The 27,522-nt window shown below is 47.8% G+C and overlaps 2 protein-coding genes across 2 annotated transcripts; one reads left to right on the top strand and one right to left on the bottom strand.

Annotated features, from left to right (window-relative positions):
• The first annotated feature begins 4,643 nt into the window (after nt 1-4,643).
• On the top strand, nt 4,644-6,019 carry CST6 (cystatin E/M). Its single transcript, XM_006861070.1, has 3 exons — nt 4,644-4,883; nt 5,579-5,707; nt 5,933-6,019. The coding sequence occupies exons 1-3, from the start codon at nt 4,644-4,646 to the stop codon at nt 6,017-6,019; spliced, it is 456 nt and encodes a 151-aa protein (XP_006861132.1).
• A 4,309-nt stretch (nt 6,020-10,328) lies between these two features.
• On the bottom strand, nt 10,329-20,988 carry CATSPER1 (cation channel, sperm associated 1). The gene is made up of 13 exons (XM_006861069.1): nt 20,914-20,988; nt 20,029-20,809; nt 18,865-19,074; nt 18,113-18,226; nt 17,792-17,948; nt 17,357-17,448; nt 17,133-17,276; nt 16,947-17,010; nt 16,731-16,803; nt 16,520-16,580; nt 13,419-13,488; nt 10,462-10,576; nt 10,329-10,355 (listed from the first exon to the last, which is right to left on the bottom strand). Exons 1-13 carry the CDS (start codon nt 20,986-20,988, stop codon nt 10,329-10,331), a joined length of 1,983 nt encoding a protein of 660 aa, XP_006861131.1.
• Between the last annotated feature and the right edge of the window lie 6,534 nt (nt 20,989-27,522).

Below are 27,522 nucleotides of genomic sequence, written 5' to 3'. Positions count from 1 at the left end.
GTAAAGATTTACACCCTCGGAAACCCTGTACAGGGTCGCTATGGGTCGGAACCGACTCGACGGCACTTAACAACAACAACAATGGCTAGTGATCTTAAGCGTCTCTTCATATATTTGTTGGCTGCCTGGGTGCCTTTCTTGGTTGTATCTGTTCAAGTCCTTCACCCATTTTTCTATTGGATTGTTTGTCTTTTTGTTGGTGGCATGTTGAAATTTTCTATAAATTTTAGAGATTAGTCACTTGTCAGATTCGTGTTGCCAAAAAAATATCCTTAGTCCATAGATTCTCTTTTGGAAAGAAATGTTTTTGTTGTTATAACTAACTGCAGGGATATTTTATATTTATATTTCTTTGTTTCTGATGAAAGACTACACAAAAATTTTATAGAGAGTCTTTTTGTGTCACCCCCTCTGACTAGTGTGGTCCACTTCCACCTCCCGCCCCCATGCCCTTATAGTGACGCCACTGCCTAACAGGACTTGCCTGGCCACCCACCAACCTGGTAGCATGGGCGGGCCCCAAAGTCAGTCAGTATTGTCCCAGTGCACTCTGTGTCCCAAGCCAGAGCTTTTACTCTCTCATGCACTTGAGTCATAATGCACAGAGATGGTCTGAAGTTTGGGGTTTCCCCAACCCCTGCACTCAGGAGTCCCCAAGGGTTCCTGCTGCCTCTGGAAAGGAACTAGGGGGAGGCACTGGGCCCAGGAACGGGCAGTGTTTCGTTCTGCTGTGCATAAGGTTGCTATGAGTTGGTGCCAACTCGATGGCACTTAACAGCAACAATAACTGGACCCACCCATGATATACCTTCCCACCTGGTCCCACGCTCATGATCATGGCCCCCTTCTGGGCTGTCTGCTCCCTGAAGAGTCCCAGGGCTATTTCTGGTCCATTGTCAGCTGACCTTGACTGATGGTAACCAAGAAGACGCCAGGAAGAAGTGGCACAGACTTTACTCCCTGTGTGATCTAGATCAAGATGCTTCACTGTTCTGAGTCACCCTGCACGTAGGGTTGTTGGCAAGATTCAACCAGTGAGTGAGTATCAAACCTCCAGAATGTGGGGTAACAGAGAGAGGAGCAGAGACCTGGGGGTACATCTGCAACCTGGCTGAAGTTTCAAAGAAGAGAGTTCTAGGGGTAATAAGAAGGCTCTGGGTAGCATGAGAACAGAAGAATGGTTGGTGCCTAGCCACCATTTTGATCAAAGACATAATAGATAAATCCTGGTCAAAGTGTGGGAGAGGAGTGAGGGAATGTGAAACAGAATGGAACATTTCTCATAGAACCAAGACTTACTAGGCCCACTGCAATTGGAGAAACACCTGCAATCTGTTACCCCGAGACAATTTTTGAACCTTGGAACCCAAACTATCCTCTGAAGTCATCTTTCAAACACCTCAGCACTTTAGCTGAGTTCATCAAGAATGTTCACCTTGAGCACTGTGTTCTCTTAAAGAATTGTCAACATGAGAGCAAATAGACAACAGTAACTGTACACCCAGAGGAGTAGTTTATGGATCAGTGAGTCAATGGTGGTGAAATAATTTGGGAGATAGCAAGACACAACACCAAGGAGGTAATCAGTGTCACTGAGCTGTATCGGTGGAAATCGGTGCATGGGGGTATGATCTATTAAGTGAATTTTCACCAAAAATACAACAATAATAAAATAAGGCCCATTATATACAGAAAGGAGCTCTGGTAGCGTAGTGGTTACGAATCGGGCTGCGAACCTTAAGGTCAGCGGTTCGAAACTACCAGCCGCTCCGCGGGAGAAGGATCAGGCTTTCTACTCCCGTAAAAGATTTACACCCTCGGAAACCCTGTGCAGGGTCGCTATGGGTTGGAACCGACTCGACGGCACTTAACAACAACAACATACAGGTAAAGAAGAAGGTCCTGGATGGCTTGGTCCCAGAGGGAGTTTGATGACAAGAGCCCACCCTAAACCATCAGACCCATTCAGTCAGGGGCAAGACATGCGGTGGATTAAGGGCAAGTGAGGCATGCTGGGAGTCATTGGAGTGGAGATGGTGGGCCACAACAACACTTGAGGCTGTGCCATGTGGTCACTGGGATGGCCAACCCTGGGCTTCCACCGGAACTAGGGTCCCTTGTGGAAGCCAGACTGGTTTAGATAGGATGAAGTCCAGGCTAGGGACTCCGTTGGGGATCAGACCTGACTCTGGACAACAGATCTGACATCCTGTGGCCATCACCCACTGCTGACCTTTCTCCCCTGGCCCTCCTCTCCTTCTTGTAAATAGAGGTAATGCTTGCGGCTTCTCAGAGAAAGAAAACACAAGACCTGGAGCCCAACAAGAACCCAGTAGTTGCTAATGGCTCTTCCCCAACCCTTGTTCTCACCAGGACTCCACTAGCTGTATGACCGTAGACAAGCATCCTGACTTCAGGAGCTTTCTTCATATGTAAAATGAGGATATTATTCACTTCCTCCAGGTGCTTGTGAGAAAAGTCTTTGGAAGTTGTTGTGGGGTAAGAGGTTTGTCCACCTCAGTGCAAAAGTGTGTAAGTGTCCAGGCAGGCTGAGGGACTTGAACTGTGGCCACAGGCTTCTTGGTGAATTGAAGACAGGACCTTGGCTGCCTCTCCTGACTCTCCCCTTCTCCCATGGATCTCTTACTATACCCCCACTCAGGTCCTCTCTGCTCAGGGTCCCTACCTGGTCTTGCCATCATAAAACCATGGCCAGGGTTGCTCACCTACAAACTGAGGGCTGTTCTGGAAGGCAGACACCTCAGCCCACAGCAAACTTGTGACTGTTCCTTGGAATTCCAAAGAGATGACAGGATTTGTCACTGCTAGGCTGTGGCACGTGGGTGGATTTGGAGTAGGGAGTAGGGGGCCGGGGTGCAGGCTAGGAGCTTTGAGGACTGGGGGCAGTGAGCATGTTTTGGTCTGGATCTCCAGGAGAAATCGCCTCCTTTTGGATTCTGAGACGTCCAGAACTGAGTAGGAGTGGGGAGGAGGAAGAGGCACTGGGTGCTTGCTCATAATAGTCACCCTAACAGTTGTTGTGCCACTGAGTCAGTTTTGACTCATTGTCACCCTGTATAGGGTTTCCAAGGAGCCGCTGGTGGGTTTGAACTGCTGACCTTGTGGTTAGCAGTCTGGTGTTTATCCTACAGTGTCACACCAGGACTCTACCCTAGTAACGACCACTCATTAAGCATCTGTTTACCAGGTACTGTGAGCTGCTGCCTCTTCCAAGGCAAGTTAAGACCCTCAGAGGCTCCAAGCACTGCAAAAATCTTTGTCTCTCCACCCTCTTATCCCCCACCCCACCTCCACCTCCTGCCTTCATGTAACTAATAAAAGACCAGTGAAGGCTGAAAACTATAAAGCACGGATAAAGAATTCCAACCAAATCCCCAACTTTTCCCATGATGACTACTTCAAGCTGTTTAAGTTGTTGTTGTTGTGAAGTGCCATCGAGTCAGTTCTGACTCATAGCAACCCTGTATAGGGTTTCCAAGGAGCGGCTGGGGAGCTTGAACCGCCAACATTATGGTTCAAACTGACCTTGCAGTCCAGCACATTAACCTGCAATAGTCAAATTCTTTCCAAAAGACTTTCTACTTTGCCTAGTGAGGAAGGGAGCCCAGCCCTGCTCATTAATGCCCAAACAATGTTATATCCTCAAGCTTCTTCAGATAAGGACCTCTAGGCTCTAGGAGGGCAGGAGACAAACCTGCAAGTCACCCAGAGATGGCAGAGCTAAGGACGCCCCCACGGCCTGCTGGCTCAGTCGGAGTGAAGAGCTCAGATTCCAATTGAATATCAGAATATAGGGTCTCAAAAGTCAGGCTCCCCATTTATCCTTGGGGAAATGCAGTCTCTTCTGTGAAGTAGAAGCAGTAATACTCCCTACTCACCATTGGTCCCCAAAGTTAAACAGTGCCTGGTTAGTGAGGGAGCTCTGCTGGCACAGTGGTTAAGTGCTTAGCTGCCACTGAAAGGTCCGGGATTGGAACCCATCAGATGTGGCAGTCTGCTTCAGTAAAGATTTACAACTTTGGAAATCCAACGGGGGCTGCTCTCTTCTGTCCTTCAGGGTCTGATTCTATGAATCAGAAACCACTAGAAGACAGGGGGTTTGGTCAGCATAGTGATCCCCTCTTTCCCTCCCCCTCTCCCCCCCCCAGTTTACATGCTGGTTACATTGCACCTACCCAATATCAGACGTCTTCTCAACACTTTATATATAAACGGAGTTCAAAAAGGTCATTGAAAAATTCCATTATTTTTTTATTCCGTTTCATCAAATTCTCACAACCCATTACACAGAACTTGGCCACACAGCTAGTTGTTGTTATTAAGTGTTGTTGTTAAGACCCAGTATAGGGTTTCCGAGGAGCCACTGGTGAGTTTGAACCTCCAACCTTGTGGCTCAAACCGATCTTGCTGTGCGCTTGTCCTACAGCTAGAAGTCATGGTAAGTTACTGGGAACCGTCCTCTTCCTCAGGAAGATTTCAGGCCCTCGGGCCACCCTCGGTCTTCCGCCCCTACCTCGGCTCCAGGCCTTCCTGGCGTGCACGGGGGTGGGGGCTGCGGAGGAGTCGGGGCGTGGCCGCGGGGCCCATAAAAGTGGCGCGGCAGCTGGGCCTGGCAGACAACCATGGAGCGAACAAGCCGTGCGGTGATGCTGGGTCTATCTCTGGCCGCATTCTGTCTGCTGCTGCTGACCCCCGATGCCCGGGCCCGGCCCGGGGAGTTCCGGACGGGGCAGGTCCGGGATCTGCCGCTCAATGACCCGCAGGTGCAGAAGGCGGCGCAGGAGGCTGTGGCCACCTATAACATGGGCAGCAACAGTCTCTACTACTTCCGCGACACGCACATCCTCAAGGCGCAGTGCCAGGTACCACTGACCGGGAGAGTGGAGCGCGATGGGCTGGGGAGAGGCAAGCGCGGCACTTGTCAGTCACCAAAAGATTTAGAAATCGAGATCAGTGTTTTCATGCAATATTTTAAATATGAAATTAATGCCAAAAACTTTATGATGAACAAAATGTCTCTACTTTAAATACAGGACCCAATCTGTATTTAACTTCCATAAGTCACCTTACTTGCAATATCCTTGCCCACCTCCACTCTTTTGAATGGATTGGGGAGGTGGAGGGGAGTAAGGAAGATGGTGGGCAGCGGGGGGAGGGGGGGGATGAAGGGAGGCATGGAGGTGGGAGTATGGAGGTGATGGGGAGATGAAGGGGGACTTGGAGGGATGTGAGAGATGAGGGGATCAAAGAGGACTGGGGGGTGGGAACACAGAGGTGATTTGGAATGAAATGATAAGGGGTGTGGAATGGGGACATGGCAGTGATGGGGAAGAAAGGGCCGTGGTTACCTGCCAGTCTGCCAGGGCTCAGGAAGGGGGCGTGTCCACCTGGTCTCATTCTTCCCAATGCGTCCCCTGTCCTGCCTGTCTGCAGAGCTCTGGGGGGCTTTCTGAGACCATGTACTCCCACCAGGATGTTCACAGGTGGGTGGAAGGGCATGGAAGGAAGGGGAATGGTTGTCCTCTGGGGTACCCCTGATGTTCCTGCCCATCCCCAGCTGGTGGCCGGCATCAAGTACTACCTGAGTTTGGAGATGAGCAGTACAGCCTGTCGAAAGAACGCGATGACTGGAGACCGCAGCGTGGACCTCACTATCTGCCCCCTGGCCACAGGCACAGAGGAGGAGGTAGCCATATTGGCCCCCTTCCCCTCTCTAGCCCTGGATAGCTACCTGAGGCCCCATGCCATGTCTGTGTGACTCAACTTCCCAGGGGTGGGGAGGTTAGTGAGAAAGAGCTGGGGTCTGGCTCTGACCATGGCTCCTTGGGTGGTGACTGCCCCTCTTCACAGGCTGAGGGGAGACAGCAGCCTGTGGGGCCCTGCTCATCCCTCTCCCGAACTCTCTCCACAGAAGCTACGCTGCAACTTTGAGATCCTGGTGGTCCCCTGGCAGAACTCCTCCCAGCTTCTAAAGAATGACTGTGTGCCCATGTACTAGGTCCACAGGTCTACCACAGGCCACCCTTGGGCCTGAGCACTGTGAGGTGGGATCAGGTGGCCCAAGGGTCCTGGGCCAAGTCCCAATAAAACCTTAACTGCTTCCTACATTGGTGTCTTTTGAGTGTTTCACATTCCCTACTCCTATAACATGGCAGCGACTATAGCATCCCAGCTGAGCTCTCTCGGGCCCAGCCCCAATCAGGGCTGAGGATGCTGTTCCCCCAAACATCCCACACAAGCAGATGTAGAGGAACAAACCTCCCGATGTTCTCAGAGTTAAGAGCTGGAAGTCAGAGTCCAGGGATGATGCCCAAGACCTAACAGTGCTGGTGGCCCTGCCCCATCTCAGCACCCAAAAGGAATTCAGGAGACACCTAGTGGGCTCAACCTAGCAGGACCCAATGCACTGAGCTCTCAGCGTATGAGGATTCCTATAACATGCATGAGGTCCAACAACAGTCTGCCAGGGGCCCTCAGAGGAACTCAGATTACATTTAGTCTCAGTGACATTTCTTTAATGTCATTTAAAGGAAAGATTTGTGATGGTATTTGTGATTTGAATTTGTGGCTGCAGTTCATACACACCACACACACACCCCCAGAACCAGTGACTGCACACACACACACTCGGGTGACTGCACACACACACAACCAGAAAAACAAACACTACAACCTAGCAACCCAGAAGCACAGCCTCACACACCCAGCCAGCCCCCAGAGGAACAATTTGGAGACGTATATCCCCAGACATGCGCAGAGACCCAGGTACCCCCACCCAGAGGTGACCCTCAGCCTCACCAATATGCCCACACCTGGGGCAGGGTGAGGAGTAAGGATCCCTGGGGAATACTGGGTATTGGCAATTTGCCCTCACCTTCGGCTGTCCGGTCCCCTGCCCAAGGTTGAGACCTAATGAAGAACAGCCCCAGGTCCAGGACCCCAGCTCCAGGACCCCAGCTCCAGGACCCCAGCTCCAGGACCCTGCTCTCTGCCCTGTAGGCCACACTGCAGTGGGGTGGAGTAATGGGCAGACTCCCAGTGGAGCCTGAGAAGCCGAGGGTTGAGCTGGTCAGGAATTAGAGGCGCAGGGAAAACTGTATCCAGCCCTACTTCTGGTCAAACCTGTCAGGTGAGGCAGCTCTGGGAGGGCCACCACATGCCACCAAGCAGGAGCCTCCCTCCTGGGGCTGGCACAGGGTAAGTGGCAGGAAATGTTTAGTAAATGAATGTGTGAGGTGGTGTGGCGGTGGTGAGGCCCAGAGGTGTCTTCTGGGTGGCCTTCTGCTCAGGGAGGGGAGGTGCTGCTCCTGCCAACTCCCAGGCATCACTACCCTGGGCCAGTGGTGAGTGTATGACTGTGTGTGTGTGTGTGTATGACTGTGTGTGTGTGTGTATGACTGTGTGTGTGTGTTTGAGAGGGGAGGGTGTTGGCAAAGCTGTCTGTGCCCCTCACCTGAGTCCTACCCTGCCTCCAGCCTACACTGCATCCTGGAAATGGGTGTTGGAAGGAGTGAAAGACCACCTCCTGGGACTCAGCGCCAGGGATCTAGGGCCCTGCAGTGGTCCAGGCTTGGACCGGATGAAGGCAGTCGGTTGTGCACCGCTCCAGCTGTGAGGCCTGAACTCATCCCAGGTCAGGCCGAGAGGAGGGGCTATCCAGCAGTTTTCACCCACACAATAGGGGCCAGGACTGCCCTCCATCTCACTCCAGCAGCCCTCAACAGGAGTGTGGGTGTGTGAAGGTATACACTAACCCCAGGACTTCTGCGTGACTCGAGATCTGGGAGATTGAGGAACACAGTGGACCCAGAGAACAACCCTGCCACCAAGCCTGCCTCCACTATGCAGCTGCTTCTAATGCCTCTGTCTCAACCCCCCTCCTTTCCTCTCCCTTCTCTTCCCAATCTTTCACTCTCTCTGAGCCCCCTGACCTGGAAGGCCTGGCGAAGGGAATCTTAGCAACCCACCACCAATTTGAACCGCAAGGTTGGAAGTTAAAACCCACCAGCTGCTCCACAGAAACCCGATGGGTCAAGCTGACTCGAGGGCACTTAACAACAACAACAGCTGTTGGTGTATGTGTGTGTGTGTTTGGTGGGATATTAACTCATTAGCATGATCTAGTAGCGTAGTGGTTACGAATCGGGCTGCGAACCTTAAGGCCAGCAGTTCGAAACTACCAGCCGCTCCGCGGGAGAAAGATGAGGCATTCTGCTCCCGTAAAGATTTACAGCCTCGGAAACCCTGTACAGGGTCGCTATGGGTCGGATCTGACTCAATGGTACTTAACAACAACAAATGATCTAGGTACAGAGTTGGAAGTGGGGTGTGGGGAAGCCACCTGGGAATTCTGGATATTGGTTTGGGGAGAGTGGCAAGATTAGGCCTGGATCCTGAGGCAGATGCTAAGGAAGGAACTATTGGGGTTCTGAGCCAAATGCTGGAAATGAACCTAGACTTCACATGACAGCACCTTTTTTGCTCAGCTGCCCAGGAAATTGTTACCTCCCCATTTTGTACTTTGGGGCAGTGTTAAGAAGTCCTCAATTTCCCTTCTTAAGTCTACTTAGGAGTAAGGAAGTTTCCAAGCTCAATCACACAAGGGAAGTTGGATGAGGACAGTTATATCAGTTGGGCATGTTGTTGTTGTTGTTAAGTGCCGTCGAGTCGGTTCTGACTCATAGCAACCCTGTCAGTTCTGACTCATAGCAACCCTGTACAGGGTTTCCGAGGCTGTAAATCTTTACAGGAGCAGAAAGCCTCATCTTTCTCCCACAGAGTGGCTGGTAGTTTTGAACTGCTGGCCTTAAGGTTCACAGCCCGATTCGTAACCACTACGCTACCAGAGCAGTTGGGCATAGGGCCTTCAGAAACAGGTTGGAGATGGGCACAGGCCTGTGGGTGTTCTGCCTAGCATCTCCCACATTCTTGTGTGAGTCATCGTAACTGGGCGCTGGCCAAGGGGTCTGGATAGATGAGGAAGCATCTGATTTCTGAGGGAGGAAGGAAAGGCTAAGAACCAGGAGGCAAGTCCAGAGACTCTGAAACCCCTCCCAAAGCATCTCCAGCGACAGCTTGGAATGAATTGGAAATACTGCGTCCACTTTGTTCTAAAATTCCCAAGGATGACACCTTAAAGGATGAAATTCGAGAGGATAGAGATTCAACAGAATGCATAGGGTTAATATTGCTTAGGCTCCTGAGTGGAGTCCTGGTGTGCTATAGGATAAACACAGGACTGCTAGCCACAGTTTCGGTGGTTCAAAGCCACCTGCTGCTCCTTGGAAACCCTATACAGGGTCACTATGAACTGGAACCGACCCAACAACAACAAAGGCAACACCCCCACTAGGTCTCCCTAAGAAGTTTTCAGGAGCAATAAATGCTGGTCTCCTGGTATGGCACTATAGGATCAGCACTGGACTGCAAATCATAAGGTCAGCAGTTCAAATCCACCAGCTTCTCCTTGGAAACCTTATATAGGGTTGCTATGAGTCGGAATCAACTTGATGGCCCTTAGCAACAAATGCTTCACCACGTTCAGGCCCCAAACTGGCTGACCTTGAGCAGTTTTCTCCAGATTAACAGATTAACAAGGACTCAGCCACTCAGGGCTCCACACTCCTGTCCCCCAACCCTCCCAACCCCCCCACCAGAGAAAGCCAGGAAATGTGTACAGCCACGCCGTCTGACCCAGGCAGGGCATATCCTGCCATTAATCTCCCTCTCGAAGCTCATGGTACCCAAAGAGGTTGGCACCTTTATTGTGAATGCTGAGGATCCTGGTAGGCCCGGGGTCCAGAGCCCTGAGCCCCGATTTCTGGAGCCTAAGGATACCCTGCCCTGACTACCCTGGGCTTGTCTGGCTTGCTCTTTTTCTCCTGACCCCTGTCTGCTCTGTCGTCTCCAGCACATCCAGCACGCGCACATCGTCCCTTTCTGCAGCTCCCTGGGGCCTCTGCTAATGCTGCCAGTGGTGAGACTGGTGGGGGTCCAAGAATAGCCCCTTCTTCAAAACATACACACACATACTCTCTCTCTCTCACACACCCACAGACACACATGAAGGCACACACGTTCACCTATTGCCCATCTAATAATGACATCGAGTCACCTGGGATTTTAAAACTCTGTTGAGGCCCCAGCCTCGCAGGGTCCAGAGGATCATTCCATCAGATTCCAGGACTTGTCCCAACCCCATGCCAGCCACCCCCAGCTGTAGAGACAGGGACTCTGGGGTTCTTGCCCAGGTCAAAGTGAGAGGAGGGAAACTGGCAGCTTGCCACAGGCAAGACACTCTGTACCGATCACTTCCTGAAATCCTCTTCTCCAGCCTGGGGAGGGGGCGGATCAGGGAGAAGGAATGAGCTAGCTCCCCCTCTGCCTGACCCCCCAGGAGCCTCCCCTCTCCTGCCCCTCCTCTGGTCCTGCCAGGTTCACCTCAAAGGCAGTGTCCGCAATCTTGTCGATGACACATGCCTGGGACCGGAACTTCTGTTGATGATGTTCCACCCCAGCCACCAGCTGCAGGAAATGGAACAGCAGCTCCTTCTGCCTGGGGACAGGAGGGAGTTAGTCCAGAGCTGAGCTGACCCACCTGGCTGGGTGAGAGGTAAACAATTTAAATGTACCCAAAGAATTTCATCTATGTCCTGGATTCCTGGGAGGTAATATTCAAAACCTGGAAATTTCACCAGGGATGGAAGTGTTTTTAATGAAGCCTTCAGACCACACCTGAAGGTGTATGCTGACAAGATCACTCAGGTCATCCTTCCTGGCCAGGCCAGGAAGACCACCAGGCAGTGATAGCAATTGACCGCAGGAATCCCTGCGTAGTATAAACAGTTAAATGCTGAAAGGGTGGTGTTCCGAAACCACTTCAGTCCTCTGAAGACAGATCTGGTAATCTGCTTCAGAAAGGTCACAGCCTTACAAGTCCTGTGGAAACAGAGTCACCATGGGCTGGAGAATCTACTGGACAATAACCAACAACAACAAAATGGTGGGCATGGTTCAATCATGCCTACGTAATGAGTGCCCAGTGAAGGTTCTGGACTCCGAAACTCCCTGGACTTCCTGGTTGATGAAAGACATGGATGTACCTGGGAAAGGTTAGCATATTCTTTGGGACATGGAAAAGTCATGTTGGGAACCGCCCCAAACCTTGCCCTACATATCTCTTCATTTATATTGTTTTTTGCGATAAGAAAACTAGTCACCGAGTTTAGCAATTTTCTGAGTTCTGAGTCATTCTAGTGAGCTTTTGAACCCAAGGGAGTAATGATAGCCAACAAATTAGAAGTGAGAGGGACCTGGGGACTTATGGTTGGCATCCTGAGGATAGTGGGAAGATCCAAACTTTGTAGACAACTAGTACAGGGTCGCTATGGGTCGGAACCGACTCGATGGCACTTCACAACAACAACAACAACAGTCAGAAGTAAGGGTGTCATCTGGACACCCAAGCTTTTGACTGGCATCTGAAGTCTTGGGCAGACTTGGCAGTCCGGATCTTTACTTTGTAAGCTCTGGCATAGCTTTGGATAGATAGGGTCAGAGGATGAAACGCTACATATGCCGTTGGGGTTAGAACAGAACAGAAGGGACCAGAACTGATAATAAGTGGATTTAATTGGTCCTTACAGTTTGGTGTCAGGAAAGCGGGATTTGATTTTTCCCCATCCCTGAGACTTCTGGTTCCCCACAACCACTAGGCCAGCTCTTCTTGCCTGCCTTCCTCTCTACACACACTTACGTCACTGAGACCACCATCCCCAACTGTGGCCACAACTCTTCTGGATAATGAATAAGGAAGACAGGAGAAGAATCGATTTTAAATTATGGTGTTAGTGATGAATTTTGAATAAGTGATGGACTGCCAGAAGAATGAGGCAATCTGTCTTTGATGAGTACAGTCAGAAAGCCCCTTAGGGATGAAGATGACGAGACTTCATCTCATATACTTTGGACGTGTTATTAGGAGTGATCAATCTCTGGAGAGGATTCCCAATGTGGGGTTGCAGGATAAAAAACTGGACCACAAGGTCGGTGGTTCAAACTCATCAGCCGCTCCTTGGAAACCCTATACAGGGTTGCTATGAGTCGGAACCTACTCGAAGGCACTTACAACAACAACAATCTCTGGAGAATGACATCATGGTTGGTAAAACAGAGGGTCAATGAAAAAGAGGAAGCCCTTCAATGAGATGGATTGGCATTGAGTGGCTACAATAATGAACTCTAATTTAGCAATGATTGTGAGGATCGCCCAGGGCCATGCAGTGTTTCCTTCTGTTGTATGTGAGCAGACTCAATAACAACAACAATGCTCCCAGCAGTGGTGGATAGGTAGGTAAGAGACTGGAAGCCAAGAAAATACCAAGGAAAATACTGCAGAGAAACCAGAGCCCTGGGCAAGGGCCATGACCAAGGAGCAGAAGGATGAACTGGAGAATGAACCCACAGGGAAGGCAAACAAGTCATTCAGCCCAGTCATGGATGAGCCAGAATTGGATCACCTAAACCAAACATCAACAGTCAGAGAACATTCCAGGCAGAGAGAACAGTGTGAGCAAAAGTCTGAAAGTAGAGAAGTGTATGGAATGCTTAGGACACAATATGGCTCAAACGAGGGATATGCAGGGTAATCGTGACTTTGATGATACTAGAACTGTTGACAAAGGCTTGAATGTCTATTAGGAGCTTGGCTTCTGCCAAGCTTGGAAGATACCAGTAGCCACTCTCTGCGGATCTGGAGCCAGTCTACAGGTTTGTGTGGGGGAGGAAAGAATCTCTGCGAAGCCAGGCCTAAGAGCCAGGGAGCAAGAGATTATAACAAGGTCCCTCGGTCATAGCATGGTCACAAGTCCTCAGCTCTCCTGAGCCAGCTGGCCACATCTCCCAGAAATCAGGGATTAACTATCTGGCCTCCTACCCTTTACTCAGGTTGCTCCTCTAACCCATAATCCTCCTCATCCCCCCACCTGGCTACATCTTGTATGGCCCAGCATAGGTCTTTAGAGACAGGACCATTCTGAGCAGGACTCAGTCCGTTTAGGTCCCTGCAGCCCTCATAGGACTTTGTCCAAGGAAGAAGGATCAAGGATGCTTCTTAAATAAAGAGATGAGCAGATTCACTGCTCCCCTAAGACTTCTTCCCCTTGCCTGTCTTTGACCTTGACTCTTGGCCTCAAAGGCGCTCTCCTTGTCCTTACAGGCACTACTGGTGGGACTCTCTGGTTGGTGAAGGGTTCAGAAGCCATCATGGTATCCTCATCCCGTCCCCTTTCCAGAGAAACAAGCAGTGTCCTACTTCCCGCCACTGGATCAGGACCTCAGACCTTTTTCCACATAGTTTAGCCCCCCTTGTCCCGCCCCCTGCCTTGGCATCTCCTTACTTTTCAGTCATGTCCCCAAATTTCTTCTCAATGAGTTGCTTATGAGTCTCTTCACTCTGCTCTTCAAGCTCTGAACGTAGAGAAAGAAGACTTGAGTCAAGAAGATGCCTGAATTCAGAGAGGAGACTGAGGACCAGGGGAAACCCTGTAGCCATGGAGATATTTAGACAGAGGCTAAAGGAGTTTCTGGAGTCCTGGTGTGGTGCTGAAAGATCAGCACTGGCCTGCTAACCACAAGGTTAGTGGTTCAAACTCACCAGCCTCTCCTTGAAAACCCTATACAGGGTTGTTATGAGTTAGAATTGACTTGATGGTCTTTTACAACAACAACAACAACAACAACAACAAAAGTGTCTCATCCAGGATGCCCCTGAAGAGACTTCTTCTCTGGATGTATAAGATCAAGCAGCTTTTTTTTGTTTTCCTGTCCAGTATCCATTCCCCTTTTTAGTAAAAGTATCCCAATTCTCTCAGAAACCATCCCTTCATGTCATCTAGCTGAGATCAATCCCACCCACAGCTCCAATGACATGTGATTTTCACCTGGCCAATCTTAGCAGCCTATCCTTCTGGTTACAGTGATAGGTTCAGAAATGGACATAGATATTGTTGTTAGGTGCCATTGAGTTGGTACCGACTCGTAGTAACCCTATGCACAACAGAACAAAACACTGTTCAGCCCTGGGCCAGCCTCACAATCATTTCTACATCTGAGCCCACCGCTGCTGCCACTGTGCCAATCCATCTCACTGGGGGGTCTTCCTCTTTTTTTCTGACCCTCCACTTCACCAAACATGATCTCCTTCTCCAGGTCCCTCCTGATAATATGTCTGAAGTATGAGAGGCAAAGTCTGGCCATCCTGGCTTTCAAGGAGCGCTCTGGCTGCACTTGTTCCAACACAGATCTGTTGGTTCTTTGGCGGGTCATGGTACTTTTAATAGTCTCCTCCAACACCATAACGCAAATGCATTATGGTCTTCCTTATTCACTGTACAGCTTTCACATGCATATGAGGTTACTGAAAATACCATGGCTTGGGCCAGGTGTATCTTAGTCCTCAAATGGACATCTTTGCTTTTGAACACTTTAAAGAGGTCTTGTGCAACAGATTTGCCTAATACAATATTTGTCATTTGATTTCTTGACTGTTGCATCCATGAGTGTTGATGGTTAATCTGAGCAAAACGAAATCTTTGACAACTTCAATCTTCTTATATTGGTCTAGTGGTGAGAATTTTTGTTTTCTGTACATTGAGATGCAACCCATACTGAAGGCATGAACCCGTCATTGCTCTTCATCAGTAAATATTTTAAGTCCTCTTCACTTTTCAGCAAGAGAGGTTGTATCATCTGCATATTGCAGGTTGTTAGTAAGTCTTCCTCCAATCCTGATGCCACTTTTTTCTTCATATAATCCAGTTTCTCATGTTATTTGCTCAGCATACAGGTTGAATAAGTATGGTAAAAGAGTACAACCCTGACACACACCTTTCTTCATTTTAAGCCATTCAGTGTCTGCTTGTTCTGTTTGAACCAATGTTCAGGTTTGTCATGAGCACAATGAAGTGTTCTGGAATACTCATACTTTGCAATGCTGTCCATAGCTTACCATGATCCATACAACTGAAATCACCTGAGTAGACAGTAAAGCAGAGTTAAACATCTTTCTGGTAGTCTCTGCTTCCAGCCAAGATCCATCTGACGTCAACAATGATGTCCTTTGTTCCACGTCCTCTTCTGAATCTGGCTTGAACCTCTGAAAGTTCTCTGCCAATGTATGTTTGCAGCCATTTTTGTATTATCTTTAGTAAAATTTTACTCGCGTGGGATATCAATGATATTGTCCAATGATTTCTGGTATCTCTTTGGAATGGTCATAAATACAGATCTCTTCCTGTCAGTTGGCCAGGTAGTTGTCTTCCAAATCTCTTGGTATAGGTGATTGAGGGTCTTCTGTGCCTCCAGAGCATTTTGGGGACTTGGGCTGCTAAAACCAATTGCTGTTAAGTTGATCCTAACTCATGACAACCTCATGTGTTTTAGAGTAGAACCACATGCCATGGGATTTCCAATGACGACCAGTGAACCACCAGTATCAGGCAGGCATGCAGGCACTACTCTCTGTCAGAGAGTGTCTCTGTCTGACTACCTGATCCTGATCTGAATCTCCCCGGCTCAACGACTGTCCTAGTGTCTGTCTACATTTTTTTTTTTTTTTTCCTTTCATGTCTGGGGATTGTGATCTTTTGCAAGTAGATCTCCAGGTCTTTCCTTGAAAGCACCTCTGGGTGAATTAGAACCAGCCATCTTTCGATTAGTAGTTGAGCACATAACCATTTGTACCACCCAGATATTTCTATGGATGGGTACTGTGAGAAATTGGGACCAGAATTGCAAGTAGCCATTTGCCACCACAGGGAAGAGAGCTGCCCAGGAACAAAACCACACAGAATTAGAGAGCAAAGATGTGGAAAAGAGACTGAGCCCTGATCGTCATTTGAGTCCTGGATCCAGCCATCCCTTAGAGTCACACACCCTCCACTTACCAATGGAGCCAATAGATTACCTTTTTTTGCTTAAGCTTCCTGTCTCTAAATGTTCATAATGAAGCGTGCCACTAAGTGCCCAGACGACCCCATGGTGACCCTAGGGTGGGATTCTGGAGCTCAGAGTCTATCTAGTTCTGAGGAACTTGTACATGTACAGGAAACATTTTTATAGACTCACAATCCATGTCAGATAATTCTGGACAAGTGTGAATAAGCACATGGACAACCTTCAACGGCAGTTAAAACCAGATCGAGTTAGGCCAAGTGTTATAAACAGTTGATAGAAGCATGTGTTTGGTTAATCTGTCACTTTGCAAATGGACCTTTTGAAACTTACTCTTAATTCTCTTGTCTGTTAGTTTGATTTCAGGACTGTCTCAGAGCCCCTTGGTTCATAGTCCTAACCATTGAGAGCTCTCTCGAGTCCCAGGTTCTGAAGTATTGACACTGAGGCTGGAATTCTATATCTAGCTGTGGAAGGAGGGGTGGGAGAGGGAGAGAGCAGCCCACCCCGAGGTCAGCAGGGAGGGCCGCAGTGGGCAGGGTGGCACCTGCTTTGCTGAGTTCCGTCAGTGAATCGTCCAACAGCTTCTCTTGGAATCGGGCAGCCCTCTGAGAAGAAGAGGACTTTGTCCCACCAAACTCCCATGCCCACCCATCCCTAGAGCCCTCTCCCCGCTTCCCTATGGGACACAGACAGGACCAGCTAAGCCCTGACTCAGTACCCTTCATCTCATCTTCCTACCCCATCCAACTCCAAACCTCTAGCTTCACTTTCTCCAGGCCTTTGAGCAGGGCCATCTGGAAATTGTCCACCAGGACTGCAATCACCAGGCTGGAGGCAGGAATGCTTTCAAAGAGGGGGCCTAGCAGATGCTCTGTCTCCACACACCCCACCCACCATGAGGGCACTGGGAGTGGGGCTCCCCAGGAACAGGGGAGAAGTGAAGCTAGGCACAGAGCAGCGGAGGTGCTCACTTGAGGAAGATGAAGTACTGGATGATGATATAAACCATGAGAATGGGAATGATGTACCAGGCTCCTAGGAGAGAGGGGTTGTTCCAACTATGAGCTCCCAGCCTGCCTCACCAGCCGCGCATCAAAAGGCCTCAGGGTCTTGAAAGGCCAGGCCCTGCCCTCCACTCAACCCAAGGCTTGCCCCACCCTGAGACCGGCTGTCCAAGTAGATGAAGGACCAGTCGTCCAGAGTGAGCATGGTGAAGAGGGTGAAGAGGGTGGTGAAGAGGTTCTGGAAGCGTACGGGGTCCGAATGGCGGAACAGTGCCCGGAGCACCACAGAGAAGAGGACTGGTTGTTCAGGGTCAAAACTGGGCTCACATGGTCCTATCCCTGTCACCTGCCACACCAACCCCCACAGTGTAGGATACAGAGGCAGGTGAACATGAGAATGAGGATGGCTGTGATGGACGGCAGGGATGGGGCCAGAGTCCCCGTCAGTTCCTGAAGGCTGTTCAGGATGCTGTGGGCAGAGATGGGGACGAGGCTGACTCAGCCAGGCTAGGGGAGCCTGTGCCTTGAGCTGGCCCTGAAGACAGGAGGTCCCTAATTTGTTGGTGATTTAGGGGATTCCCTGCTCCTTCCAGGAAAGTGAAGAGACTGCTCCCAGCAGAGGGCAGGGCGGCAGGCATGTCAGAAGCAGACTGAGGAAGGCAGGGTGGGGAGGTAGGGGTAGGGGTGGGTTCTACGGCTTTTCCCTCCCCATCCCTTAAGGAGATCACAGTGAATTCTCTAGGACCATCAGCTTCCATCCACTCCACCTTCAGAGTCTCCACACCAGGGTGGGCAGCAGTGACCATGCTGACCTGAACTTCCGTAGGACCCTGATGGCTCTTAGGGCCCGCAGGCTCTTGAGGACCTTGAGGAGCCGGACGTTGCTCTGGTTGTATAAGTTGGTCAGGAAGGAGGCATTGAGCTGCATGAGCAGGAAGTCCAGGAAGGCCATGGTCATGATGAAGAAGTCTGAGGACACAGGGTAGCTGATTGGCTCTTAGCCCGGACCCCCCAGCATTCCCAGCATCAGTACCCGATCTCTGGCCCTCTGCAGCCTCAGCCTCCCATAGGCAGTTCAATGGCTCCTACCACACACACACACACACACACACATTGGTTCCATCCTCACCCACCTAGATTGTTCCAGGCGTCATGAAAATACTTGGAACCCAGGGCTATGATTTTGATCACAGCTTCCACTACGTAAATGCATAAGAAGACTGAGTCCATGGCCATGAAGTACCACTCTGCAGAGATACCAGGGCTCACTCAGGGCCATCGCCCCCACCTCCCCCAGCCACTTTCCCTCCTCCTCACCACCCGGACCTCCTAGTCCCTACATCTAGGTTCTTTCTGGCTCTGCCCTACACGTCTGTATGTCTCAGTTTTCTTATCTGTAAAATGGGTCTAATAGCAGTTTGTGTCATAGACTTGTGAGCATTTTGCACAGTACCTAGAATAGAGCCTGAAACTAAGTATGCCAGAAACACCTGCCATTATTATTATTAATTATTAGCTCCTCAGTTTATGTGCCCTGTGGCAGATCCTCTCTTTCACCCTGCTCCATGAGACTTCAGAGGCTAGCTTTCTCCAGACTTTCCACTTTCCCCCCCGCTGACACCTTCTGCAGACCCTGGAATCCTAGGGTCTTTTTCTGCCCAAAGCAGAACAATTATAGCAGATGCGCCATCTGGTGGCCATTGCCTAGAACAAACAGCCCGTCTCTAGCTGGCTGTGCTCTGGGAAATCTTCCTGAACTGCATCTCTCTCTCACAAGGGCAACTGGCATCTCCTTCTCAGGGGTGAGAGAAAAGGAGATAAGGCCTGGGTTAGGCCCCCAGAAGGTCCACCAACAGTGACCAGGGCTCCAGTGACCAGCTCTTACCACCCCGGACTTCAACCTCAGCAAAGGTCTGGGCCACCATCATGGTGGTGTTGAGGCAGATGATGAAGAAGATGAAGATTTCAAAGGCCATGGTCTCTGTCAGATGCAGGAGCCTTTCCCGGAGCCACTGAATCAAAAAGCTTAGCTTTTCCCACAGCAACTGGGTCAGGTACTCAGTACGTTTCTTGTGAGCTCGCTGAGTCCGGCCAACTGTAAGGACCAGAGAGTTAGTTCTGTGCAGGTGACAGGTGAGGGCCCCAAGTGCCCTGGCAGACTGGGTCAGGGCTCATGCTGCCTGCCTGCCTCTCTCTCTGAGGGACCCCTGTGCCAGTCCTGTGCTGCTGCTGGGCCCACAGGCTGACCTCCATGGACGTCTATTTGGAATTTGGAGTCTACTCCTTCCTAAGGCCTCAAGCTGCCATGGTGCAGTCTCTTCTTTGCTGGGACTGCAACCTCTGAATGGGATGTGCAATCCTCCACACACCTATTATCTTGGGAGTTTCGCCCTCTCTCTTTCAGACCCCAATGAAACGTCCCCTCCACTGGCCTGCCTTCCCTGTCCCCATTCGTAGACTTCACCCCCTCTCTGCTCTAGTAACTCTTTAGTCATGAGACATGGAGTTCCAGACTCCATGGTTCCTGAACTCCTGCTAAGAGCCAAGTGTGGAAAATAGTGAGTTCCGAGTCAAGATCTCTCCATGTTCTCGTGAACAAGGTTCTCTTTCAGTCACTGTTTCACACCCCCCTGACCTCGGGAAGCTCACAGTTTAGTGGAGGAAATATGGCTACAATCCACCACGACATATGCTCTGAAGGGGAGGAGGACAGGCCCCTTTGACTGGCCAGTCTGTGATTGGTTGTTTAAGAGGTCATCCCCAGTGTTGTAGATCCTAGAGGACAGGCATTGTATCAGATCCTTCCAGGCCAGTCACCCACATTAGACATAAGCAAATGCCTGAGAAATGAACATGTGAACGAATAAAGTAGTAACTGAACAAACAACTCAGCCTGGAGGCGTACGTAATTCGAGGAATAAAAGGTCAGGTGATAAACAATCATGTGAGTGAGTGGCCAATGGAATATACACAATCTGCAGAAAGGCCTGAATTCGATCTGCCGGGTTGTGGGATTTAGGGTGAGGGAATGACTGGGCAAAAGACTTACTTTTGCGCTTCTGAAATTGTTCATCTTCACACCAGTTTTCCACTTCTGAGGTGAAAGCAGCCTGGGGATGGACTTTGCTGAGGGTCTGGGAGCTGCGTGAGTGAATTACACTGAGGGATGGAGGTACAAACTGACCCGAGCTCCTGATGCGTGACATATCACGGTGGAGGTTTGTTACTGTGCTGGAGGACAGATAGGGTCCAGAGACTTGGTAGGTACCATGGTGGTACTCCGCATCGGGGATATGATGTTCACGGCGGAGATGTTCACGGCGATGATGCTCACTGTGGTGAGGCTGTCCATGGTGGTGCCCACCACGGTGCGGATGCTCGCCATGGCGGAGACGTTCACTGTGATGGTATTTGCTGTGGTGGTGCTCACCACGAGGGTGATGGAAGCTACTACAGAAGGACCCCTCATTGGATTGGTGGGAATAGGTCTCTCCACGGCGAGGAAGTCGCCTACCAAATTGGGGGGTCTCACCATGGTGGTTGTGGAACTCTTCATAGTAGACAGGCTCGTCTTGGTGGTATGTTTCACCCTGGGGGATCTCGCCTTGATGGGAGGCACCACTGTGGCGACGATATCCACTAGAGGGATTGTTGGATAGTTCCTCACCATGGTGGGGGGATTCACCATGGAAGCTGGATTCCCTTTGATATATCTTGTTGCCTTGGGGGTACTCACGATCAATGTGATGTGAATGGTCTTTACCAGAGGAAAAGAGGGTGGTCACAATGGCATGGGAGGAAGCCGGGTTAACGGATTGGTCCTGGGGCTGCTGGAACCCACCATGGAGGTGATGGACTCTGCCATGATGACCGGCCTCACCGTGGTGGTGGGAGTGACGGGAGAAGGCATTTTTACGGGAATCTTGGAACTCACCAGGGTGGTGGTTTTCATCACGATGACGGGACACACGAGGCTGATGGACCTCAGTTCGGTGATGAAGCCCACCATAGCCTGACCTGGGATGTGGGGATGGTGAGTGGGGACCAGGGACTTCCTCTAAATTACTGATGTCTGTCTCATTTTGAGCCTTTTGAGACATGGTGTGTTGATCCATAAGTGTGCAAAGAACCCTGGGATGAAGAGAGCTCAAGACCTGGGCCCAACAAGGCCCCTCTCTATATCTCCCTTCTCACCTGAGCTGAACAGTAGCACTGAGGCTTCTAGAAAGGAACTCTCTTCTCTATGATGTCACCAGAAAGGAAGGGCCCCTCCTAGGGCTAATCCCTAAGTACTTCTTCCTGGACTACAATAAGAATCAAGCAGCATTGTGTCTAATTTTTCATTATAAAATGAGAAAATTGATGGTGAAGTAAGGGAAGGGATTGGCCTAAGGTCTCAATGTCAGGTCAATAGCAAAGCTGGGCGAAGAAGTCAAGGGTGACACCATGCGCTTCCATCATTTCTTTTGCTCATCATCATGGCGTCTAAAGAACATTCTAGCTGTACGTCTTCCAACACAGATTTATTTGTTCTTTTAGCAGTTCATGTATTTTCAACATTCTTCGTCAACACCATGGTTCATTGTCCATTTTTCACGTGCATATGAGGCGATTGAAAATACTATAGCTTGGGTCAGTCACACCTAAGTCCTCAAAGTGACATCTTTGTTCCTTAACACTTCAGCAGTAGATCTGTCCAATGCAATACATAATTTGATTTCTTAACCATTGCTTCCATGATCATTGAAGTAAAATTAAATTAAATTCTATCAATTTTTACTTGCTACCAGTGGCTTTTAAGCAGGAAGTTATCCACTTTCCATATATTTGATTTTGTCTCCTTCATCTTCCTATTGTTGATTTCTAATTTTATAGCGTTGTGATCTGAGAAAATGGTTTGTAGTATTTTGATATTTAAAAATTTTCAAATAGACCATGTGCAAGTCAAAAAACTTGCTTTGTGGTCTAGCATATGGTCTACTCTGGAGAATGTTCCATGTACATGGAAAAGAATGCGTATCATGTTATGGTCGGGTTGAGTTGTTGTTGTTAGGTACCATCAAATAGGTACTGACTCATAGCAACCCTACACACAACAGAACGAAACACTGTCCAGTCCTGCACCAACTTCACAATTGTTGCTACATTTGAGCCCATTGTTGCTGCCACTGTGCCAATCCATCTCATTGGGGGTCTTTGTCTTTTTCTCCAACCCTCCATTTTACCAAACATGTTATCCTTCTCCAGGGACTGGTCCCTTCTGACAATGTGTCCAAAGTATGAGAGAGGAAGTCTGGAAATCCTGGCTTCCAAGAAGCATTCTAGCTTCTTCCAACAAATGTCTGTTGGTTCTTTAGGCAGTCCATGGTACTTTCAATATTCTCCTCCAACACCATAACTCAAAAGCATCAATTCTTTTAGGTTCTTCCTTATTCACTATCCAGCTTTCACATGCATATGAGGTTATTGAAAATACCATGGCCTGGGTCAGGTGTACCCTACCTAGTCTTTAGATTGACATCTTTGCGCTTGAACACTTTAAGGAGGTCTTGCATAGCAGATTTGCTTAATGTAATACGTCATTTGATTTCTTGACTGCTGCTTCCCTGAGTGTTGATGAATGATTGCTTTGACAACTCCATACTTTTTCCCATTTATATGGATGTTGTTTATTGGTCCAGCGGTGAGGGTTTTTGTTTTCTGTACATTGGGGGGCAACCCATACTGAAGGCTGTGGTCTTTGGTCATCAGTAAGTATTTTTTAAGTCCTCTTCGCTTTCAGCTTGCATCATCTACATATCTCAGGTTATTAATGAGTCTTCCTCCAATCCTGATGCCACATTTTTCTTCAGATAATCCAGTTTCTCAGATTATTTGTTCAGCATACAGATTGAATAAGTATGGTGAAAGAAAAATACAACCCTGGAACACACAGCCGGCGTGGTATTTCAAGACAGATCTTGAAACGTTCTTTTTGATGATGAATGCAATGCCATTCTTCTTCAATTTGTCATTCCTGGCATAGTAAAATTCAAATTCAAAATGGCCAATACCCATCCATTTCAGCTTACTAATGCTTAGGCTATTGATCCATTTCATTTAATTGTTGACAATTTCATTTAGTTGTTCACAATTTCCAATTTTCCTAGAGTCATACTTTGTACATTCTATGTTCCTATTATTAATGAATGTTTACAGCTGTTTCTCTTTATTTTGAGCTGTGCCCCATCAGTAAATGAAGATCATGAAGGTTTTACTCCATTTGCGTCATCATGGTCAAGTCTACTTTGAGGAGGCAGCTCATTCCCACTCATATTTTGAGCACCTTCCAACGTGAGGGACCCATCTTCTGGGACTATATCTGACAATTCTGGTGCTCTTCATCATGTTTCAATATTCTGGTGCTGACGGTGCTCCACTACTATTGATCAGGTTTTCAGTGACTAAATATTTGCAAGTAGTACATGTTTCCTTCTTCCTAGTCTGGAAATTGAAACCTGCCCACCATGGGTGTACCTTGCGGGTATTTAAAATATTAGTGGCGTATCGTCCAGTATCACAGCAACATAAAAGCCACCACAGTACGACAAACTGACAGATGAGTGGTAGAGAATAAAAGAATAATTCTGGGGAATTAGCCCCTAAAAACGTTAGGAGCGGCAGCAGAACATTGTCTGATATGGTGCTGAAAAATGAGCCAATCAGGTTCGAAGACATTCAAAATACAGTGGGGAAGAACTATCTTCTCAAAGAAGAGTTGACCTTAATGATGTGGATGGCGTAAAGCTTTCAGGATCTTCGTTTGCTAATGGGACCAAACTCAAAATGAAAAGAAACAGCTGCAAGCATTCTTTAATCATTGGAATGACTCTAGGGAAATTGGAAATCATAAAAAATGAAATGGAATGCATAAAGATCAATATCCTAGGTAAGTGAAATGAAAGGAGTGTGGTTACCCTGTAGGATAAGCACTGGACTGCAAATTACAATGTCTGTGGTTCCAGCCCACTTAGCTGCTCCATCAGAGAAATATGAAGCTTTCTGCTCTCGCAAAGATTTACAGCCTCAGAACCTTGGACAGGATCGCTGTGAGTCAGGTACCAATTCTACAGCACTAACCAATTAACAATAAAGTGATATGAAATGGAAGGTATTGGCCATTTTGTTTGGACAATCATATGGTTTATTAGGTCAGAAATGTCAAATTTAAGAACAGCGGTGTCACATTTATCATCAAAATGAAGATTTCAAGATCTAACTTGAAATGCAATGCTGTCTATGATCGAAAAATATTCAATACACCTACAAGGAATGACAGCACTTAACAACAACAACAAGAAGGAAGACCAGTTACTATAACTATTATTCAAATTTATGCCAACCACCTAAGCCAATGATGAAGAAATCTGAAATTGATCAAACATGCAATCTAGATGCATTGATAATCACTGATGATTGGAATGCAAACGTTGGAAACTAGAGCAAGAATTGGTCATTGGAAAATATGGTCTTGTTGACAGAAATTACATTGGAGAGTGCATGATAGCATTTTGCAAGATCAATGATTTCTTTATTGAAAATACCTTTTTCTCCCAACAACATATAAGGCACGTGGACCTTTCCAGATAGAATACGCAGGAATCAAATTGGTTGTGTCTGTGAGATGAGATGATAGAGAAGCTCAGTATCATTAGCCAAAACTAGGTCAGTGTCAACTGTGGAACAGACCATCAATTGCTCATATGCAAGTTCAGGTTGAAGCTGAAGAAAATGAAAACAACTCCATAAGAGTAAAAGTATTACCTTGAATGTATCTCACCTGAATTTCGAGACAGATTTGATGTATTAGGCACACTAAAGACCGGAGAACAGATGAGTTGTGGGATGACATCAAGAACATCATACAGGAAGAAAGCAAAAGGTCATGAAATAAAAGGATAGAAAGAAAAGGTCAAAGCAGATGTTGGAAGAAAGCTCTGAAAGTTGCTCCTGAATGTAGAGTAGCTAAAGTGAATGCAAGAAATGAGGTAAAGGAGCTGAACAGAAAATTTCAAAGGGTAGCACCTGAAGACAATGTCAAGTATTATAATGAAATGTGCAAAGACCTGGTGTTGGAAAATCAAAAGGGAAGACTGTGTTCAGCATTTCTCAAGCTGAAGAAAAAAAATCAAGCCTTGACTTGCAATATTAAATAATTCTATGGGCAAAATATTGAAGGATGCAGGAGGCATCAAAAGAATATGGAAGTATACATAATAGACAGGGATGGGCAACTTGGACATTGGCTACCCAAAATGGGGAGTGGGGGGCTACAAAGGCAAAAAGTGACTGGCTTACAAGCTTTCAAGAGGAAACCTAGATCCAGAGGACCTGGAGGAAGGTAGAATCTCCATTGAATAGTATTCAATTTGTCTAGGCAGGGCTGATGAAATGAATGCAGATAGGTCTCTTGTGATACAATAGTGAATAATTGTTATCAGGACTGATTGTGAGGGTTGGAAATGTAAAGATAGATGCTACAGCAAGGAGGGGAGTGATTAACTTTTCAGTTTAGGAGCGGAGGTCCCTGGGACCATCAAGGGAGAAGAGCAGAGAGTGGGACCCCACCCAGAGAAGCAGTGATGCCTGAAATGGAGGCAGAGATGATGACGTGGAGCGATGGAGCAGCTGGAGACTTTAGATCCAGAGAGGGAGAGCGACTGTGTGCTGAAGACCTGGGGGGTACGGGAAAGGATTGCAGCATATACCCTTTGGTTGGTTGATGATGCATGGAGGGGATTGTAACCATGGCAATGAGACGATATACGATAGAATGAATGTAAAACTAATGTTCTCCCATGTAAACTATCACATAATTCACAATAAAACATTGAAAAAAAAAAAGAATATGGAAGGATACATTAGGCCAAGCTTGGATGGCTTGATGATCAGAACTCAACAAAAGGAATATAAAGAAGTTTGATACAGGAAGAAAGTGTAAATTGCTACAATTTGATGAACTTACCTTTACTTATGATGTAGTACCTCAAAATACCAACTGAGAGGGAAGGAGTCTTCACATCAAGGATCAAGCCTATCCCCTCAGTACACAGAGCTGATAGGGACAGGAAACTTAGACATAGGCTACCTAAAATGGTGCAGGGCTGTAGAGGCACAAAGTGGTTGGCTTACAAGTTTTCAAGAGGGTAGTTAGTTTCAGAGTGTGCGGGGGAAGGTAGAATCCCCACTGAACAGTTTCCATTCTATCTAGATGGGTCTAGTGAAAGGAGATGATTCAAAAATGAGTAATTGTTATTATGACTAATTGTGACCGGCACAACTGTAAAGGTAGAAGTTTTGTAACAAAAAGGAGAAAGTAGTTAATCTTACAGTCCAGGAACAGAGGACACCAGGACCATCAAGGGAGAAGAGCATGAGTGGAATGTGGGACTCTATCCAGAGAAGCAGCGGCACCAGAGATGGAGGCAGAGACGATGACATGGAGAGATGGAGCAGCTGAAGACTCTAGACTCATGGAAAGAGTAAGGCTGTGTGCTGGCAGTCAGGAGGCTAGCTTGTAAAATGTGCCCTTTGGTTGTTTAAACGGTTATATATTCCTGTGTGTTTTTGTGTACACTGGAAAAAAAGAGGAATAGAGACAAATACTGTCATTGGATGGTGCGTGGAGGGGATTGGAATCATTGCAATGAAACAAAATACAATTGGTTGAGTGCACAACTGATGTTCTCCCATGTAAACTATCACTCAATTCACAATAAAAGCTTTAAAAGCAAACAAAACAAAGGCAGAAAAACAGATAAAAAACAAAAAGAAGAACACGGAAGGAATACACAGAGTCACTGTACCAAAAAGAATTGCTTGATGTTCAACCATTTCAGGAGGTATCATATGATCAAGAACCAATGGTATGGAAGGAAGAAGTCCAAGCTGTGTTGAAGGCATTAGTGGAAAACCAGGGCTCCAGGACTTGATAGAATACCAATGGAAATGTTTCAACAAATGGATGCAGTACAGGAAGCACTCACTAGTCTATGCCAAGAAATTTGGAAGACAGCTGCGTGGCCAATGGACTGGAAGAAATACATATGTGTGCCCATTTCAAAGAAAGATGACCCTACAGAATGCAGAAATCAAATAATATCATTTATATTACACCCAAGTAAAATTTTGATGAAGATATTTAAAAAACACTCGCAACAGTACATAAACAGGGAGCTGCCAGAATTTCAAGCCAGGTTCAGAACACCATGTGAAACCTGGGACATCATTGTTGACTTCAGATGGATCTTGGTTAGAAGCAGAGAATACCAGAAAGAATTTTACTTGTGTTTTGTTGACTATGCAAAGGCATTTGACTGTGTGGATCATAACAAACTAAGGATAACAATTGGAAGATTAGGTATTCCAGAACATTTCATTGTGCTCATGAGGAACCTGTACACAGATCAAGTGGCAGTTGTTAGAACAGAACAAGGGGATATTGAATGGTTTGATCAGGAAATGGAGCAGACCATCAATTGCTCATATGCAAATTCAAACGGAA

This window comes from Chrysochloris asiatica, unplaced genomic scaffold (assembly GCF_000296735.1).
Source record: "Chrysochloris asiatica unplaced genomic scaffold, ChrAsi1.0 scaffold00040, whole genome shotgun sequence".
Taxonomy (NCBI): Eukaryota; Metazoa; Chordata; class Mammalia; order Afrosoricida; family Chrysochloridae; genus Chrysochloris; species Chrysochloris asiatica.
The sequence above is the reverse complement of the archived record's forward strand: the minus strand, read 5'-3'. Positions and strand labels throughout refer to the sequence as shown.

Coding starts and splice junctions, on each gene's coding strand:
- CST6 (XM_006861070.1), top strand. CDS start 4,644: ATGGAGCGAACAAGCCGTGCGGTGATGCTGGGTCTATCTCTGGCCGCA. Junction 4,884..5,578: donor TCCTCAAGGCGCAGTGCCAG/GTACCACTGACC, acceptor GCCCATCCCCAG/CTGGTGGCCGGCATCAAGTA. Junction 5,708..5,932: donor CCACAGGCACAGAGGAGGAG/GTAGCCATATTG, acceptor CTCTCTCCACAG/AAGCTACGCTGCAACTTTGA.
- CATSPER1 (XM_006861069.1), bottom strand. CDS start 20,988: ATGGTGGGCTTCATCACCGAACTGAGGTCCATCAGCCTCGTGTGTCCC. Junction 17,277..17,356: donor TCTCATGTTCACCTGCCTCT/GTATCCTACACT, acceptor CTGAACAACCAG/TCCTCTTCTCTGTGGTGCTC. Junction 17,011..17,132: donor CTTGGACAGCCGGTCTCAGG/GTGGGGCAAGCC, acceptor CCTCTCTCCTAG/GAGCCTGGTACATCATTCCC.